The sequence below is a fragment of the Natrix helvetica genome (genome assembly GCF_964273705.1).
Source record: "Natrix helvetica genome assembly, chromosome: 5".
In the NCBI taxonomy this organism is placed as follows: Eukaryota; Metazoa; Chordata; class Lepidosauria; order Squamata; family Natricidae; genus Natrix; species Natrix helvetica.
In genome coordinates, this window is record NC_138551.1 from 34,408,728 (window position 1) to 34,429,623 (window position 20,896).

Below are 20,896 nucleotides of genomic sequence, written 5' to 3' on the forward strand. Positions count from 1 at the left end.
CTACCCACACTTCACACTTTTGCCTCTAAAATACCACGTTTCCCCGAAAATAAGACAGGGTCTTATTTTCTTTTGACACCCACCCCCCAAATTTTGCGTGGGCCTTATTATCGGGGGGGGGGAGGGTTTATTGGTTTGGGTTGCTGGGTGGCTGCTCTCTTGTGAGCGGGCGCCCAAAGAGCCGGGCACAGCCTCAGAAGCAAATGGCTGTGTTGCGCTGTCTCAGCAGCGCAATAAAGCCGCCATGAGGTGACCATGCTCATGAGCAGTCGCCCGGCAACCTCCCTTTCTAGCCGGGCAGAGCGCCATTCACCGACCCAGTAATATCCCAAAGGCGCTAAGCTGCGTGGCGCTGTTCTCAGCTGGAAAGAGAGGTTAGGTGAGCACTTGTTCTGCCTCCAGCTCGCGTGCCTCCCAGATACACCATGCCCAGCTCTCGCTGCAGGGCTGTGCCAGGGCGCCGCTGCCACGGCCCCACTACCGCCGCCGCCACAGCCCCACTGCCGCCGCCGCAGCCCCACTGCCGCTGCCATGCTCTCAAGCATAACCGGCTTTCAAACTCCGGAGATCTGCTGCCGACTCGTCCGGCAGAAGCTGCTCTGGGACTACGCTCTATGGTTGTGGGCTGGCTGTTGGAAGACTCTGGTGGGACAGAGGGCTGGGCCAGGGCGCTGCTGCCCCTGTGGCCCCACTGCCGCCACCCCACTGCCGCCGCCATGCTCCGAGCATAACCGGCTTCCAAACTCCGGAGATCCGCTGCCGAGTCTTCTGGCAGCGGCCACTCTGGGACTACGCTCTATGGTTGTGGGCTGGCTGCGGGAAGACTCTCTGTCCCGCCAGAGTGGATCTCTGGACTTTGGAAGCTTATTATGCTCGGAGCATGGCTCTGTGGGGCTGCGGCAGCGGGGCAGCGGTGGCCTGGCCCAGCCCTGCAGGGAGAGCTGGCCATGGTGAGGCTGGGAGGCATGCGAGCTGGAGGCAGAACAAGTGCTGGAGGCAGAACAAGTGCTCGTGCAACCTCTCTTTCCAGCCAGGCACAGCGCCATGCAGCTTAGTGCCTTTGTGATATTACTTGGTCGGTGAGTGGCGCTCTGCCCGGCTGGAAAGGGGTGTTGCCGAGCGGCTGCTCGTGAGCAGCTGCCCGGCAACCCCCACTCCAGCTGGGCATAGTGCCACCCACCAACCTAGCAGTATCCCAAGGGCATCAAGCAATGTGAGCGCCTTTGCTACCCCCTCCCCCGGGCTAATTTCGGGGAAATACGGTAGTCTTCCTCCACCTACTGAAAAAGTGGTTGAGCCTGTGTGTATCCATATAAGAGAGAAGAAAAATGACCCTTTCTGTCATTAGCAGCAAAAGTGAATTTGATATAATTTATAATGGAGACATTACCAGATAGATCTATAACCCAAACTGTATTGACCAAATATGGTAGGATAATTTAAGAAAAATACAGAACATTATATGAACCATGTATAACATGTAATCGTGCCTTATCTTGTTGATTTATGAAAGAATAGATTTAGAAGTTCAAGATTTTTTTTAGTTTCAAGTCTTTTGAAGTAGATGCCCTTTGGAAAGAATGATTTTTTTAAAACCAACGATCATGCCATTTTTGTTAATCTGCAGTAAAGTACTTTCCAGTAAAACTTTACTATGAGGCTAATGCAGTATCATTATTGCAATTTCAAGTTGCATTGTACCTCCATTATTTTAATCAAGCATGTTCTGATTGTTTAATTTTCTTAGGTGTTCATGTTCATTAACTACTAGTGATTGAACTTTGTATTTAGAGAAAACAACTCTTGGTTTGAATTTAGTTCAAGTAGATTAAATCTATAATATTATTACATGTAGTAATAATTCTGAGAACAAATCTCTTTCCTCCTGGTTGTTTCCCAGTTGTTATCCATGGTTTGAATCATTCCTTTGTGGAATAATTGCAAAGGTATTATTCCTAAAGGTGTCTCTGGTTCTTCATGTGTGGTCTTTGTGCATTACTTATGTGGGCTTTGTGAATCTTCTATTGCTGAAGACAATTTTACTGGGAAACTATGCCAGTATTGGCATGCATGGAAACAGTCTCTTCCCCTTCGTTCCTTTTCTGCCACTTAGCAGTTGGTTAATTGTTGATGATATTCCTTTTTTTAATTTAATCGCTTCTATAGCCAAGAAATTCACTCATTGATTTTGTTTTCAAAGGCAGGATACAATATAATCTATTGGCTTTTTAATTAGTAGCTTTAGCCTGTTGAACTACAGTTTGTAGCTTGTAGATTAATATAATCAAGCGTAGTACATTAATAGAATGGCTCTTGGGTCTCACAGCTCTGGTTTTATTTTCCACTGTGGGTTTGCCCCTGAGAATATTTTACCAAATATGATTTTCAGAACAAGTTTTAGTAGTTTATCAATCTCTTCATTCCACAATATAGTTCTCAGATGCAATTGTTCTATTGCCTTTAATATTCACTGGTGAGACTATGAAAAGCCTTACTGCAGGTTTCTGTCCATTTTTGTACAGTAGATTCTGAATGAATTAGGAATTATGCAAACACTCCACATGGGCCCTTTCAATATCAACAGTGTTTTGCAACAGTATATTTCTGTCAGATATCTACAAAGAAGCATCTGGTTAAGGCCTTTGTATTTTGTCATATGTTCCCAACTCAATCAGTGGGTCAGGAGAAATTCTTAATTAGGGTATTACTCTTGTTTATTTTGATCTAATAGGAGCACTGGGCCACCACTGTCAGTTAAACTTCTCCCAAATGTGTGTTGCACTGAGGCCACAATAAAGGAAAATAGATTGTTTACTTGCAACTGTGGTTCTTTATAACCTGTGAATTTGCATAAACCACTCTCCTTCCTCTTTTAAGTCTATCTTGCTGGGTGATTCTAGTTCAAGTATTTCTTTGCTAATCCTTAGGAACTGGAAAGGAAAGAGGAGAAATTCCTCGACAATACTGACATGTTTTCCACCCAAAATCTCAATTATAGAAGGTTCTTGACTATCAAAAACCTTAGCTATAGAAGGCTTTTGCTAGGCCTTAATGCAGGTGCAAAACCTGTATATGTAAATGTGCAGATGCCGACAAAAAGATTTATAGTTATAAATAAACAACCTGTCTTTCTGGCTATTCTGCCTCTTATTTTTACAAGAGGAAAATCGCAGTATAAAAACTGCTAGAATACCTGATATATGAAAATCCACATGGATTATGAAAAAAAGATGCAAGAGGCACCATATAAATCTCAAACAAATTTATTAAATTAGATTGCCATTTAAATTTTAGTGCAAATGCTTTCTTTTGTTTTTATTTTAGGATAAAATTCTAGCTTTCCAAAAGAAAATTCTGATATCTAACATAAATGTTTGTAAATTGATAAATCATTTTTGATATTAGTATCCATTATAATTTTCTTAACTGATATCCTAAATTCTTAAAAAACAACAACTCTGCTACTCTTTGAGGAATTCACCTAATTAAAAATACACCAAAGTAACTGTTGGGAAGTGCTAGCTTTTAAATGATGTGGATATCAGTTTCACTGAATGTTCTTGTATCTTCTATCATACTATGGCATCTGTAGGAATTGTGGGAAAGTGGAAGTCTATGTTGATTTTAGACTAGATTGATGAAAATCTACAGATTTTTTTCTGTAATTTGAACCAAAAACAATAATCTGTTAAACAATAGGTTAAAAAAATGACTTATTTGTATGCTTGAGCATTGAGGTTAAAACTAACAAGATGGGATGCTTAATAAAGTAATATCGAATTATTTGCTTCTACTAGTGCATTGTGCACTACTCTACATATTTATTCAAAAGGAAGTAACACTTTTTAATCGGTCTTGCCTTGGGTAAGATTGTATGAAGGTGCTACTTTAATCAGTTTAAACTGTCTTGAACAGCACCTTGCTAAAATAGTTTGAAATCAAATGAAAGATATCATGTGTTATGAAGGTTCTGAATTAGAAAGACAAAGTACTGTAATCTTACCAGTGTAATCTACATAGCCCAGGGACGTGCGGTCAGGGGAGGCAGGGGAGGCAGAGCCTCACCTCTCTTCATGAAATAATAGTATATAATATTATAATAGTATATAATATTATAATATTATATACATCCATCCGGCTGCGCCCGGGAGCTGCGGAGGCAGAAATGTCGGCGCTCCCGGATGACGTGCCTTCGTCATCCGGGAGCGCCGACAACATTTCTGCCTCCGCAGCTCCCGGGCGCGGCCGGACGGAGGTAGCCAGAATGGTGCCGAGGCAGTCCGGCGGGTGAGCGACCGAGGATCAGGCTGCCTCGCTCGCTCTTTCATCCGCCCGGACCGCCTCGGTGTTGCTGTGGCTACATCTGGCTGCGCCCGGGAGCTGCGGAGACAGAAATGTCGGCGCTCCCGGATGACAAAGCCACGAAAGCGACAGGAGTGCGAAAGCGACAGGAGCGCGCAAAATCCAGCAGAGGCAGGAATGTTCTCGTCGTTTCCCAGTCGCTTTCGTGCCTTCATCATCCGGGAGCGCTGACAACATTTCTGCCTCGGCAGCTCCCAGGCTCGGCCGGACGGATGTAGCCACAGCGATGCCGGATGACAAAGGCATGAAAGCGACTGGGGAACGACGAGAACCTCCCTGCCTCTGCTGGATTTCACACGCTCCTTGTGACTGCGAGGACTGCGGAGCGCGAGCCGGCGGAGCACACTCAGGAAGGTGGGGAATGGGATCACGTGTGCTGGAGGCTGAGGCAGCCTGAGCCTCCAGCACACGTGGTCCCATTCCCCGCTTTCCTGATGACATCACCAGCCTCACCAGCCATAAACCTCACCGCACGTCACTGACATAGCCAATGCGAAATATGAATTATTTTAATTATTATAATGAAATAATGATTGTATGAAACTGAAAATAGAATAACTGTAGCAACGTTTTTCATAAATTATCTTGAGTTTTTCTCTTAACAGAGGATCACAAGCTTTAAAATTTTTCAACACACATCAGTTGAAATGCCAGCTGCAAAGACATCCAGATTGTGCTAATGTGAAACAGTGGAAAGGAGGACCTGTGAAGATAGATCCTCTTGCGTTGGTGCAAGCGATTGAAAGATACCTTGTAGTTAGAGGTATTTTATTCTTGTTATGAGTCACTACCACTGTATGATCACAATTGTATATTATTTCTAGTTGTGTTTTAGGAGCTTGGCTTTTACATACTTTATTATAACCCACTTAGTGAAATGTTTTAAGCAGCCTACCCAAGGTTTCTTTGCAACGACATTCTAGTCCCTGTTGCATTAGTGTTCAATGGTTATATATCCAGCTATTTGAGTAATACTTTAAAGAACAGTTTAGTCTGCCCATTCCAAATGGTCTGTTCATACATTATATAGTGCAGATTCAGGAATATGTTAACCAACTAATAAGGACAAATAGCTAATTGAGGAACATTTCTTATTGAATATTGTTATAACTCAAGTTAATTTTTTATCATATATAATTTTCCTTCATAGATTAGCAACAGTTTATTGTTGGATTGTTAAGGATTGCATGTGTTATATGAGGCAATGGACATTTCCAGTGTGATATGACAACTTTCCCTGCCCAAATTCTTCTATGCTGCTGAGATAATACACAACTGATGACTCTGAATGAGAACTATGCCTTCTGTGATAGTTGCTGTCTATCTTGCAGTTCTGATAGAAACTTGGCAACCTGTCACTCTTTGGGTCATCAGCATAGCTTATAATGCATTTGAAAAATTCTTAAAAGTTCAGGGAAATATCAGAGATGTATCTACATAAAAATAGACCATGTTAAACTGTATAGCACAATCAAATATCAGGGTTTGACCGCAGGAAATGTTTTATGACATTTCTTATTATATAATAAGTGTTTTATAATAGTTTTTTTGTTGTAAAATGTTTTATAAAATTTGTCAAATTTCAATTCTGTGGGAGTTCATGGCTCCCAGACTTTACACACATTCTGTAATTTAGCTCATTTGAAATACCTTGCTTGAAAACGTTTTGCCCTATGATGCACCATTTCATCCCAGTGGAAAGTTACAGGCATGTGAGTTTTAGTAATACATAGATTCATAATACAGGTATATCCATTAGTTTGTGCAAGCTCATATCTTAGTAAGGAGTAAAATAAAGGTGATTGCATAACTTTGGAAGGTATTTATGCATGCATGCACATATACATATGATGTATGTATGTATGTATGTATGTATGTATGTATGTATGTACTTACACATTATTACTTCTGTAGTATAAGTAAAAATAATAAACAAAGTTAACAAAAACCATAAAGTCTTCATCCAGGTCCATAGGAAGTGCTTGATAGGTAGACAAAAATGCCAAATCCAGTTTAAACATCTGACTGAATGTGCGACCAACCATAATAATTGCTTGAGGAAAAATAATTAGAAAAAAATTATGAAACACCGAAATAATGAGAGATACAGATCAAAGTTGTATACCTATCAAAGGCATGTCCTTTGTTATATCAATCCTTATTGGTGTCCTCAAAACATAAAGAACTTCCTCTATATCTCAAAATATTGAATTTATCTGATATGAACACCCTAAAAAATTACCCTGCTTGGAACTGCCTATATTTTAGATGGTATCTTAGTACCATCTCGGGTGCTTGGTTAGGACTTGAATTATTAAGTTTCCACTAGACGTAGATTGTAAATCTAACTTTAGATTACCCACACATAATAATTTAAAAACCATAACACCCACCTATCACTTATCCCAGAAGAAGCATGCTGGTAAGTCTTCCCATGCCTAAAGCAGACAGTTTTAATTGTCTTTTCTTAGATCCCTTAGTATGTAGAAGCATCTTGGTAAGATTCTTGGAACTCCCATGCTAAATTATTCTTTCTGTAATGGGTCATTTGCAATAGAATATTATACTGTGATTTAGCATTAAAAGTAGTTTTAAAAAGCCAAGGTAATTTTCCTTTTCTTTGCTTCCTTCATTGGAGAAAAAAATTCTATAAATATAAGAGCATAAAATATACTTTGCAGCTTCTGTAATTATTTTAAAAGCTTTATTCTGGAAGATCCAGTGGCACATTCTATTTGTTTATTTTAGGTTATGGCAGAGTGAGAGAAGATGATGAAGATAGTGATGATGATGGCTCAGATGAGGAAATAGATGAATCTCTGGTAAGGTACTGTTCAGTGTATAATTCTGCTTTGCATTTTCAAAAGTCGTTTTTAAAGGTTTTTCTCTCCCCCTCCCCTCCCCCACATCTGCTTTTTTAAAATAGGCTGCTCAGTTCCTAAATTCAGGGAATGTGAGGCACCGGCTTCAATTCTATATTGGGGATCATCTCCTGCCCTACAACATGACAGTTTACCAAGCAGTTAGACAATTTAGTTTGCAAGCTGAAGAAGAGAGGGAGTCTACAGATGATGAAAGCAACCCATTGGGAAGAGCTGGCATATGGACCAAAACTCATACCATTTGGTGAGTCAAAAGAAAGGATCTGTGACAGATCTCATATAAATCTAATGAAAATACATATTAAAATATTTGAACTAATTTTAATTACTCTTAATTTCCAGTTAACATGACAAAATGGAGGGCAGTAGGTTGGGGCAGATTTTAAAACTTTCTGAAGGGCTTAATCTAGTGCAAAAATCTGGAAATTCATATGAGTATAGGGATTAGGTTCAATTTATTCCGTCCATTCCTAACAGGAAAAAAATGTTCTGGCATCATTGTTTGGCATTATAGAGCCTGAATGAACAATATACACTAAACTACATGTTTGTCTCTCGGTGAAAGGAAATTGGGAAACCTTTTAATGCATTTTTTTTTGAAAAATAAGATTGAATGTTTCACATGAATACTGATGGCACTTAAATGAGGTGAAATATGGCACTCATTTCCTTTGATATGCTATTTTTATTGATTTATAATTACTGTAGAAGTAGGTTTATTTATATGTTTTATTTCTGTCCCACTTTCCACCCTGAAGGATGGCATATAAAACTCCCAGTTTCAATTTTTCCTACACACATTACATTTTCAGATCAGTTGAGTTCACTGTCTCAAATCCCCCATTAGGTTTTAATAGTTAATGGTGGATTTTATCTGGTTCTCCTGAGGGCCAGTCCAGTTTTTAATTATTCCTATCTCTTTTCAGTGGCTGATTCTTTTGACTATAGCATTGTATCTAGAAGTTAGTATGAAATGATCATTTCTTCATACGTGGAAGGGAGTTGGAAATGGACACTAAGGGCCATCTTGGTTCAACTCCTAACCTTTTTAAACTGAAGAATAGGATGGGATTTTTATCCTCCAGTAAGCATTTGATGAGAGTACCTTTTGGCACTTTGGAGTCTTGTTAATTTTGTTAGGTCTAACATGCCATGGAAAATAGCATTTCCTCAACCACATGACTCTTTCATTTGACATGTTTATGTTGCAGCAGATAACAGCCACCTGATCAATTTTGTCTGGATTCTGAAGTAAAGCAGGACTAGATCTGGTAGTTACCTATATGGGAGATCACCAAGGAGTTCGAGGGTTGTAGGCTAGACTAGGGCAGTTAAAAATAATCATAGAAGACAGTGCAAAACTACTTCTGAACCATTTTCATAAAAACTACTTGGCTATATCTGTGTAGTAGAATATGGTTCCCAGGTGTATACCTATGTTAAATCCATTAGATATGTAAGCAAAGGCCTTTAAATGGACAAATGCAGAGGTCTAGAAATGTCGTAAGAGTTTAATTTCAACAGCAATTTATCATGTACTACTGTATCAAAAGCCTTACAAAAATCTATGTAAATTGCATCTACAGCTTTACCTTGATCAAGACGTGTAGTCCAGATGTTTCACAGTGCAAAAGTTGTAAATTACAGGTTGAGTTTTTCCTAAGGCCAAACTGTTTGTAGGATAGCAAGTTGTTTGTCTCTAAGTGGTAAACGATGGATTGGTTTATAATTGATTCCATAACTTTGCATGTAATACAGCGCAAAGAGATGGGTATATAATTTTCAACTGAACTAGTGTTACCCTCTTTAAAGATTGGCATAATTATATCTGATAACCATAGATCAGGCATAGAACTAGTTCGAAATGATACTTCAAAAATTGTACACACAGGTTCAGCTAGGACGGTAGCAAGCTTTTTCAAGAAAAAAATACATAATCCATCTGGTCTTGTGGCTAGCAATGGCTTTAGATTACATAATGCTAATTCAGTATTACCTACTGCAAATTTAGTATTTTGCCTAGCTTCACCTGCTGCTTCCTGTTAGGTAGATTTTTTTGATTGACATTATTTTTTTAATTTTTAAATTGATCCAAGGAAAAAAGCTATTGCTCATGCTTCTCCGTTGTTGGGTCAATTATTTATTAGAGTGTATTTCTTTTAGGTACAAGCCAGTACGAGAAGATGAAGATAGTAATAAAGATTGTGTTGGTGGTAAAAGAGGAAGAGCACAAACTGCTCCTACGAAAACATCTCCCAGAAATGCAAAAAAACATGATGAATTGTGGCATGGTATGTACTTTGTTCATTTCCTAATGTAGACTAAAGGTTGTATAAGTTTTGAAGTATATTATTTCAACTCCAATTTAATTGACATTGTATTTCTACACTTGTATTATATAAAATGGCTGCAATGAAAATATTGTATATAATTTCTTCTCTAATGGAATGTATTTTCTTGTAGATGGTCTATGTCCTTCTGTCTCAAATCCTTTGGAAGTTTATCTCATATCTTCCGCTCCTGAAAGTATAACTTTTGAAGATCCTTCATTAGATGTTGTTATTCTTTTAAGAGTTTTACATGCCATGAGTCGCTATTGGTATTATCTATATGATGTAAGTATTCTTGGTACATTTGCATTAGATGTCTGGATCTGTGTTGAGCTTCATTTTCTTAGGTGTAATTAAAACAAATTTTAATTGTTTACTTTTCCATTTAAGATCAGCACTACAATGTAGTGCTGAGAATATAAGAACTACCTTGGATCACAGCAAAGACAATTTATTCAGTAAATTGATAAATTCACATATCCTGTGAAATTGTTTAATACAGAAAATAATGATCATTTATCAAATGACACTCTGGAAGTATACTTCAAAATGCTTTGCAGGAAATTTAAGCTACTGCTAGCTGGGTAGATTTGGGAAGGGGTGAAAATTTTTGTTCTCCATGTTTTGTGGTAGTTCTTTATGTTATATATGGCATGGTTAATGGGAACAGAAAATTTTATACAGAGAAGAAGTGGGAGAGTTATGGCACCTAACGTTTGATGGCACACCATAATTTATAAAGAGGCAAAGCAGGTTCAGAAGACATTTACAATCTGTCTTCGTAATAGCCTTAATACATTTAACTGTCAAATAGAAACAACTTTATTTTTGTTACTGCAGAATGCAAGCTGTAAAGAAATTATTCCAACATCTGAATTTATCAACAGTAAGCTAACTGCAAAAGCTAACAGACAGCTTCAAGATCCTTTGGTAATAATGACAGGAAACATACCAGCATGGCTGACAGAGCTTGGAAAATCATGGTATGAAGTTTGTTAATCACTATAGATATTTTAATGTGTTATTCCTTATTGCATATGTTTTTCTTTATTATGAAAGAATAAAAAATAGGAAAGTAAATATAAAATGCTAAATTTTAATATAGAGTAGATAGATGGATGACTTTATGAAATGTATAAGACTGCTTGATTTAATAAGAAGCACACGTGTATATTTTAGGTTACTGAAATGCAAAATACCAAGTAGAGTAATAAGTAATTCTTTCCATAAAGTCTTGAGTGTCTTTAATGTTTATGCACTATGTATAGTTTGCATAGATATTTTAGTGGTTGGGAGATCAAAGAAAACAATGAGAAGACATTGTTTCTCAGTGACATTTTCCAAGTCATGACACTGGGTTGTAACTCTGCTCTCAAGAGTTGTTCTATTAAAACCTGGCTCTTCAAGTGAGTGCTCCAGTATCACTCATGTAACATAGTAACTTCAAACAATTAGGAGATCTGGCTTCTTTTATTCATGTTTACATTTTCTAGATCAAATTACAACTTTATATGAGGCTGAATTTTGCAAATTAAAAATATCATTTGGTTGCAAATCCAGTTTTATGCAAGTCTTTATCTTGCTATTACTTAAATCAGTTCATTAATTCACTTTACACTGATTTTGACATATAAAAGTTCGGAATGGATTTGTTTGAAGGGCTAACTACCATAATGTTAGCTTGTTTGAACTTCAGAGGTATGTTTTGTAGCTTCTAAGAAAATCACATCTTTTTTTTCCTAGGGGTGTTTAGTTGAAACCTGTTTCAGTAGGCATTCAGTTGCCAGTTTTAAATAGTTATGTTGAGTGTCACCTTCAGTAGTCTACAGTAGTGTGCTTTAAATATTTATTTAAATAAAAATTATTTAATATTTATTTAATATTTTTCATTATATTATTTGAAAAGTTATTTTAATATTTTATATTGGGCAGGGAGAACTAGATAATGAAAGTGTTTTCAGCTTCATGATTACAGCTTTGTAATGACATTTAATTCCAAAATAATAAACTTGTAATGTAAACATCATTTCTCTTTTTATAGTCCTTTTTTCTTTCCATTTGACACTCGGCAAATGCTGTTTTATGTAACTGCATTTGATCGTGATCGAGCCATGCAGAGACTGTTGGACACTAATCCAGAAATCAATCAGTCTGATTCTCAGGATAGCAGAGTAGCACCCCGGCTGGATCGGAAAAAGGTAAATTGTTATAGGAAAATTGTCTTTCTTAAGCCATTGGATTTTGAATAGTTAATTCATTTAATTAATTTTTATGCTGCCTGTCTTCCCTATAAGGTGAAGAAACTAGGATCAAATAAACATCAGAATCACTGTGCTCATCTGCAATAATAGATTATTTCAGCAAACAATAGCTAAAACAACTCAAAGCCTAGGACAGTGATGGCGAATCTTTTCAGCACCAAGTGCCCAAACCGCAACATGTGTGCATGTGCGTGTGCCGCAGCGTCGGAAACTCAAAGACCAGCTGGCTGGCACCCAAATTCCTGTTTTCAATTTTTGGGTCATTTTCAGGCCGTTTTTTGGGCTGGTTTTGGCCTGGAAAACAGCCTGAAAAAGGCCTGTTTTTTGGTTGTCATCAAGGGCCTAGCATGATATGTGAATTCAGCCTATGTCAGATTTCCGTTATATGTAATTTAAATGAATGAAAGTAAATTAAATGTAATTTACATGGCTAGAGAGTCAGTTTTGCAGAGAAGGTGTCAAACTAAAAATCAGGAGACAGAAAATTCTAGTTCTGCCTTAGACATGAAAGCTGGCCTGGTGACTTTGGGTCAATCACTCTCTCTCAGCCCAACCAATCTCACAGTATTATTGTTATGGGGAAAATAGGAGAAAGGAGAATTAGGTATGTTTGCTACCTTAAGTTATTTATAAAAATAATAAAGACAGGATTAAAAAAAATCTTTAAAATGTCATGTCTACATCCGTGAATTTATATTCTCATATATGGTTATGATGATATAGCTAGACAATAAATGCAGAATAAATAATTTGTCCTTTTCTTTGACAACAGCGCACAGTGAATAGAGAGGAATTGTTAAAACAAGCAGAATCGGTGATGCAAGATCTGGGGAGTTCAAGAGCTATGTTGGAAATCCAGTATGAAAATGAAGTAAGCAAAGATTATGGCTGTTTGTTTCTACTGTTTGTTTATCTTCCTCTGTGAGTGAGTTTGTTTGTTTGTTTGTTTGTTTGTTTGTTTGGATTTATATGCCGCCCTTCTCCAAAAGGACTCAGGGCGGCGTACAACATTAAAAAACACACATCTCAAAAATTTAAAAAAAAATTAAATCCATATCCAAAAAACAAACCGAATTTAAAAAAAACAACCAATACATTTAAAATAAGTTAAAATTAACAGGCCAGGCCGGCTTGCTGGAAAAGCCAACTTTTTAGGGCACGTCGGAAGGACCGGAGGTCGGGGATTATGCGAAGCTCCGGGGGCAGCTCATTCCAGAGGGAAGGCGCTCCCACAGAGAAGGCTCTCCCCCTGGGGGTCACCAGCCGACACTCTCTGGCCGACGGCACCCTGAGGAGGCCAACCCTGTGGGATCGTACTGGACGGTGGGAGGCTACTGGTGGCAGTAGGTGGTCTCGCAGGTACCCTGGGCCTAAGCCATGGAGTGCTTTAAAGGTCATAATTAATACCTTGAATCGCACCCGGAAAACAACCGGCAACCAGTGCAGGCCGCCTAAAAGGGGTGTAACATGGGAGCACCTAGGTACCCCCATGACAACCTGCGCGGCCGCATTCTGGACCAGCTGAAGCCTCCGGGTGCTCTTCAAGGGCAGCCCCATGTAGAGAGCATTGCAGTAGTCCAGGCGAGAAAGGACGAGGGCATGAGTGACTGTGCACAGAGCATCCCGATCCAGGAAGGGGCGCAACTGACGTACCAGGCGAACCTGGTAAAAGGCCCCACTGGTCACGGCCGTCAGGTGTTCTTCTAAACTAAGCCGCGTATCCAGGAGGCCTCTCAGATTGCGAGCCTTCTCTGAGGGGGCTAAAATTTCTCCCCCTGTCGTCAAAGATGGAACAAGATGTACAAATCGGGATGACGGAAACCACAGCCACTCAGTCTTGGAGGGATTGAGCTTGAGCCTGTTCCTCCCCATCCAGATCCGCACAGCCTCCAGGCATCGGGACATCACGTCGAGGGCATCGTTTGGGTGGTTTGGGGTAGAGATGAAAAGTTGGGTATCATCAGCATATTGATGATACCGTACCCCAAAACCACGAATGATCTCGCCCAGCGGTTTCATGTATATGTTGAACAGGAGGGGTGAGAGAACCGACCCCTGGGGCACCCCACAAGTGACGCACCTGGGGGTCGATCTCTGCCCTCCAGTCAACACAAACTGCGACCGATCCGACAGGTAGGAGGAGAACCACCGTAAAACGGTGCCCCCCACTAAAAGGATTAAACAGGTTCTGTGCTCTAAGTTTCTGTTTCCCATTTTTTGTCCACTGCCAACCTCAATAAGCACACAGATTGGCACTATTGCAGCTACAAAATCTGAAAATTACTGTTAAAAATATTTTAAAGTTTAAACTTGTCATGAAATCTCATGTTGTTGTTCTTGACTGAAATCTTGTGACATTTCACATCTTCTGGAAGATTCTGGAATTGTTATCTCTAACATGGGAACTTTAATTTTATTTGTCCAGAATTTTCACAAAATTAAAGTAAAGGTATTTGAAGTGAAAATATTTTGATTATTTTTCCATTGTGACTGACTTATAATTAAGTCTTCCACTGTAGTGTTCCCACTGTAGTGCTGGTTTTTTTATGTTTGCTCCTCCTTTCAAGATCAAGACCGATGGTTTGCTGGATTTTAACAACTAGCATTTTCTGTTGCAGGGCTGTTGTTGGTTTTTCCCTTCAAAGATCATAAAATGTGTAATAGTGATTTGTTTTTCCTCAAAAGGTTGGCACAGGTTTAGGCCCCACACTGGAGTTTTATGCACTTGTATCTCAGGAATTACAACGAGCAGACTTGGGCCTGTGGAGAGGTGAAGAAGTTACTCTTGCCAATCCTAAAGGTAAATAAGGGTCAAATCAAATTGCATTCCATCATTGATTCAATGGTATCTGCCAGTGGAAAGGGTATCTGCCAGTGAAGTAGAAGGGAATACAGTGTGAAAGTTAGTTTGCTGAGTATTTCTTCAGAGACTAAGGGATTTAGAATCCAGTAAATTTAGGGTCACTTTTGCTATGTATCTGTCTTACTTCTAAAACTAGTACTAGTGGGAATATACTGTAATTAATTGTAGACTTGCAGAATGAACTACAAGTATGATTGACATGTTGGGCTGACAAACAGTCCTCTACATTTCCTCAATAGAAGCAACTCAAAGATTTGCTTGCTTATTCCCAACTCTCATTAGCTGGCAGATGCAGGATTGCTCTGCGTGATTCTTTTTAGAAAGTGGGAAAATATTATACTGCTGGATATTGTTAATTTTTCTTGAAACTGTCCATGTTTTTAAAAACACTAGAGCAAGTACTTTTAAACTGTGGTTAGCTTTGAGATGTTACCAGTTTAATCTTGTTGTATGATTTGTATATAAGACTACTTTTTGTTTTGAACAGGAAGCCAAGAAGGGACCAAATATGTTCATAATATTCAAGGTCTGTTTGCACTTCCATTTGGCAGAACTGCTAAGCCTGCCCATATTGCTAAAGTTAAAATGAAGTTCCGCTTTCTGGGAAAACTAATGGCAAAAGCAATCATGGATTTTAGACTGGTAAGAGCATAACTGGGTTGAGCTTGATGTAACTTTTACTATCTTTGAGGTAACGTTTATTGTCATATGTCATATATGTCAATTTCATATGTGAAATTGCAAACTAACCATTACATCTTCAGTATTAGCTGGATATGATTTACCTTTTGACAATTCAGCTAAAATTGGCAAAAAATTAAGGTCTACATTCAATAGAAAGATCTTCCTCCCTCCCTGCCTCCCTCTCTCTCCCTCTCTCTCTCTCCCCCTCCCTCCCTCTCCCTCCCTCCCCCTCCCTCCCTCCCTCCCAAAGTTTGGTTTAGGTATTGAAACTTTTTACCTTTTGCTTTTAGGTTGACCTTCCACTTGGCCTTCCCTTTTACAAATGGATGCTGCGACAGGAAACATCTCTAACATCTCATGACTTGTTCAATATTGACCCTGTAGTAGCCAAATCTGTGTATCATCTTGAAGAAATTGTGAGACAGAAGAGAAGACTTGAACAAGACAAATCACAGGTATCCATACTAATATTAGATAGGAAAGGCTTTATTTGGTTGCTTTTCAATTAATCCTTAAAAAGAGTACAGTAGAACCTCTGGTCATGACCATAATTCGTTCTATAACTTTGGTCGCAACCCGATCTGGTCATGGCCTGAACTTAATTTTCAAAATTTGGCGCTTACAAAAAAAATGGCATGGAAGGGGAAATAAGCCGCCAAAAAAAGGTGAATTTTTTGGTCGGAACCCGATTTGATCATGGTCAGAAGCGTTCATGACCAGAGGTTCTACTGTATTTCACTTGTCCCCAATTTAAATAAATTCTTCTGGGAACATGTTTAACTACATACTCAAAAAATAGAAAGCCAGAACATTTTTACCAGATGATCACTTGTGTTTATGCTTATACCTTTAGACCAAAGAAAGTCTACAATATGCACTGGAGACCCTTACAATGAATGGCTGTTCAGTTGAAGATCTAGGATTGGATTTCACATTGCCAGGGTTTCCAAATATAGAACTGAAAAAAGGAGGGAAAGACATACCTGTAACTATTCATAATTTAGAAGAATATCTCAGAGTAAGTAACATCAGAGATTTGAAGGATTTGATTGGCAGTAAGATTTTATTATTAATACTAATTCTGAATGATTGCTGACATGTTCCATGATGCTGGTGATGAAACTTCAACTGTAATTATTTTTAATTGTTTCTTTAAAAATTTGCTTTAAAAGGTGATGTGTTATTTAGTGAATAACAGTTCCTGAATATGCTTATTTATAAATAATACAATAACAATATAATAGCAGAGTTGGAAGGGACCTTGGAGGTCTTCTGGTCCAACCCCATGTAATAAAATGTGTTTATTACACTGATATTCTATGATTCCATTGTGTTTTAATCTGTTTCAGAGAAGAAATATATTTTAATCATTTTTAAACTTAAAAGTTACACTTTAAAAATCAGTATAAATCTTTAAACATATATTTAAAATCATATACCACTTAAATCTGGAGCACATAGGACAACAATATTATTTAGAAAGAAATATGTAGTATTGTCAGTTAATCATGCTGCATGAGCAGGTATCAATAACTTAATACAGAATAAATGTCATAATTGGAGAATTTCTATTAGAAATATTGCTGAATTTTTTTTGCTTTATTATTTAATAACTAAAAGAAAACTATCAACCGTAGAATTGTTTTATGTCACATAGCTTAGATTTGGATGGTATATTAATTAGTTTTCTTACAAACATTGTTACCTGTTATTATTAATAATAAATTCTTGAGTTGCATATTAATGTTACTATTTTGTCAATGTTTTCTTATAGCTAGTTATATTCTGGGCACTAAATGAAGGTGTTTCTAGACAATTTGACTCATTCAGAGATGGATTTGAATCTGTTTTTCCCCTTAGTCATCTTCAGTACTTCTATCCCGAGGAGGTTAGTATATTTTATGTTTGAGCCTAGAGAAATAACTTTGTACTCCTGAATTGTATTTTCTTGGTTATAAATGTGTAGATATATACAACTTGTTTGGTAATGGAAATTTCTCATAGAAAATATTTAACTTAATAAAACTAAATTATCCTGGTTTCTTGGCATAGTTTTGAAAAGGCCATATACTTTTATTTTTCTAGTGTTTGCAGTTGATATATGTTGAGAACATTATATCTCTTACACAGTATTACATAATTATGTAATTTGTGGCTTGGTTTTTAAGAGCTGATACTCTTCTGTGATATTTGGTTTTCTTCATAAGGAATAGGTGGAAAAAAGAAACAAAAGTCTAGGAAAAATACAAAGCTCAATTTCTGCAAGATTTGGATAAGTGGTGGCACTTGTAGTTCTGCACAAGGGATTCTGTTAATAAGTTCTGCAGTAATAAGTTGACGGCTTCTGTACTCTTCTCTCTTCACATTTCTCGTGTTGCCTCCTGTTTTAAAACACTCCTATAGCTGGACCAGTTGCTGTGTGGTAGCAAAACAGACACTTGGGATGCAAAGACACTAATGGAATGTTGCAGGCCAGATCATGGATATACACATGACAGGTGACACAAATTTCTTGATAAGTGAATAATTCATTTATGAGTCAAGCAGCTTTTTATATTATATCTATATCAAGATAACTGTGTTTGTTAACTGAAGTATTCCTCTTTTTATTATTTTAGTCGTGCTGTGAAATTCCTGTTTGAAATTCTTAGTAGTTTTGATAGTGAACAGCAGAGATTATTTCTTCAGTTTGTGACTGGTAGCCCTAGACTGCCAGTAGGAGGTAGGTGTTTTGATTGGTATCTTAATAAAAACAAATCATAATGATTTATTTGTGTTGAAAGCCATCTTTGTTCTATTTAATCATAATGCAGCTTTAGCTCCAAAAGGGGTATTTATATAATTTTTAATTTGTAATCCTCCATAGTTATATTTTAAAATAAAATAATTTATGGTCTGATCCTGCTTGGATCATATCAGTAAATAAAGTCTGTCAAGTGTAATAAACTTTACCCCTAGATAAGTGTATATTGACTGCAACATTATCCTAGTATATAAGAAGTTATAAATGAAGTTATAATGAAAGTAGATTTGGCCTCTGATTTGGTTAATTATATGGACATTCTCTTTATATCTTTGGGTCAGTCACTGTTTCTCAGCTGAGGTTACTTACGGCTTATTGTGGGGGAAAGATGCTTTTTGATTTCCTGAGAGGGAAAACTGCATCTAATAAATAAAATAAAAAAATGTATAATTTCATCAGAATACCATTAGCTTGCCTTGAATAATGTGCGAACAGGCGGCAATATATTTCTAAATAAAAATAAATAAAACGAGTCCATATTTATAGGCTTACCTTGTTGCAGTGGGGGAAATGCACATAGAAAGCTTTAAACAACTAGACTTTTTGTGACAGTCACTCATTTCTTAGTTCTAGCCTGATGAGGAAGGAACAAGTTAGCAAGAGATTTTTGAAGAAACATCATAGTTTCAAATGTTCTACCTTTCCTTCCTGTTTTTTTTTTAAAAACCTTTTACTATTTGAGGGAGCTTCCAGGGGAAATATAAAGACTTTGACTTTAAACATTACGATTCTTCATTAAGAAAATGCATCTTACCAACCATACAACAAAAATGAAGGTTGTGGAAATTTGCACACATGTATCTTTTGTAATGGTATGGTTAAAAGTTAAAAGATAGTTTGTTTTCATATGAATCCACTTTAGTGATACAAAAACTATGTAAATCATGTTGTATTCTAACCTGATAGCTTTATTTATAAATTTGTAGTGAATATTAGTTTTTTCCCCGACTTTCTTCTTAGGCTTTCGAAGTTTGAATCCTCCCCTTACGATTGTACGGAAGACATTTGAATCCACAGAAAATCCAGATGACTTCTTACCCTCAGTAATGACCTGTGTAAACTATCTCAAGTTGCCAGACTATTCAAGTATTGAGATAATGCGTGAAAAACTTTTGATAGCTGCAAAAGAAGGGCAGCAGTCATTCCACCTTTCCTGATCACAAAGAATAATGCAATGTCTGCCTGTTACAGCAAAAAGAGAATCATGATTCTTTTCTAAATGTATCATCTGAGTCGAGGAAACGTTACGCCTTGTTTAGAAAACGGCTTGCAGATTATAAACAAAGACACTAGGTTGATATTCATTAAAGGCCCCTTGGACTTTAAAGTGATCAGGCCCTAAAGTTGTTGTGACAAGGTTTCTTTAGCAAGTTCTTGTTTTAAATTATCATTTATCAATGAGTGAAGTTTAACTTGCTTTGCTGTGTGAAATTTAAAAGGGATGTTTTTTCAGGCTGGAACAATAAATGTTGCTGTGCAGTTTAATACTGGGCTGTGTGTATCCATCTAGCCAAGTCTGCAGTTTTTTCCTCCCAAAGACAACTTTGTACATAAGTACAGAAATTGAAAGAAGTATTGGACCCTCTAGCTAAGTAGACTAGTTCTGTATACCATGATTTGCTCCCCTTTCCCTCCCTCATGTATTGTCTGATATGCAATCCACATGGCTCTATTTGTGTGCATCACTCACAATTGATACATTTTTGGACATGGACATTTACTGTTCCATGTTTTCTCAAATTAAAAAAATAATTTAATTTTATTAAATATATTGTCAATAATTCCACCTTTGTAAGTAGGTAGGATGTTTCCTATAGCTTAGTTTTAATGTAGTAGTGTATATTGACTACTTACCAGAATAAACTCTAGAACTGTTTACACAGTAATTTAGGCAAACCAACTCTTACCAGGGGCTAGGAGGAGTGTATGCTTTTTGTGTAGTTGAAAAACTCAACAATTGATTGGTCTGGCCAATATTTATGATGTGGCCAGAACATTTTGAATTGATGTAAAGTTTTTTATAAAGTCAAATTAATATTTTTTTCTTCCCTGTTCAGTCCTGTTTCCTTTATTTTAAGTTCACAGTTTTTTCTGAATTACTTGCCCCTGCTGTCAACTAGTATTCCCTCCCCCCATTTGCCCACAATACTGGTATGGATCAAGACAATTCATCCATTTTTGACACAGATAATGCACCTGTAAGAAATGCTGTCCTACTGTTTTATGTGCTGATTTCTCAAATCTGCAATAATTTACTTCATCAGGTTAATGTTTTTACCTGAATATAAATAAAGTTTGCTTCACCTTTTTGTTCATAGTTCTGTACTGTATGCATAAGTTCAAACCTGTAAATTATTCCAATGCAAGTAAATCATCTTAAATTTCGTTGGCTAAGTTGCCATCTTGTCATGGATGATTTACCATTAAACAAGAGTTTGCAAGATCTAGTTTTCTTTATTTTCATGAGTTCAAAAATAGAATATTCCAAAACATTCCTGAGATGTACATGCTATGTAGTTCATCTCTTAATGAAAAACTGACATATGACTTTATTCAACTTTGAGAAATCAAAATAAACATTGGAGTACTGTTAAATTTGGTTGGATGATCAGGGTAGAGCATCTATTAAACCTCAGCAAGATTGCTTTTCAGATGAAGAACTTGTAACTACATAATGTACTCAAGTACATGTAACTGATATTCTTTTAAGA

The 20,896-nt window shown here is 37.4% G+C and overlaps 1 protein-coding gene across 1 annotated transcript in view; it reads left to right on the top strand.

Annotated features, from left to right (window-relative positions):
• Positions 1 to 19,670, top strand: part of TRIP12 (thyroid hormone receptor interactor 12) — an 86,575-nt gene extending 66,905 nt beyond the window's left edge. Inside the window, exons 24-39 of the mRNA XM_081956358.1 lie at positions 4,953 to 5,125; positions 7,111 to 7,184; positions 7,289 to 7,488; positions 9,408 to 9,535; positions 9,708 to 9,859; positions 10,415 to 10,557; positions 11,616 to 11,772; positions 12,608 to 12,706; positions 14,521 to 14,635; positions 15,186 to 15,340; positions 15,673 to 15,837; positions 16,236 to 16,400; positions 17,157 to 17,270; positions 17,786 to 17,880; positions 18,001 to 18,104; positions 19,146 to 19,670. Coding sequence (XP_081812484.1) covers positions 4,953 to 5,125; positions 7,111 to 7,184; positions 7,289 to 7,488; positions 9,408 to 9,535; positions 9,708 to 9,859; positions 10,415 to 10,557; positions 11,616 to 11,772; positions 12,608 to 12,706; positions 14,521 to 14,635; positions 15,186 to 15,340; positions 15,673 to 15,837; positions 16,236 to 16,400; positions 17,157 to 17,270; positions 17,786 to 17,880; positions 18,001 to 18,104; positions 19,146 to 19,342 — 2,236 coding nt within the window. The 3' untranslated portion in view covers positions 19,343 to 19,670. The remainder of the gene's footprint in view (positions 1 to 4,952; positions 5,126 to 7,110; positions 7,185 to 7,288; positions 7,489 to 9,407; positions 9,536 to 9,707; positions 9,860 to 10,414; positions 10,558 to 11,615; positions 11,773 to 12,607; positions 12,707 to 14,520; positions 14,636 to 15,185; positions 15,341 to 15,672; positions 15,838 to 16,235; positions 16,401 to 17,156; positions 17,271 to 17,785; positions 17,881 to 18,000; positions 18,105 to 19,145) is intronic.
• The last annotated feature ends 1,226 nt before the right edge of the window (positions 19,671 to 20,896 follow it).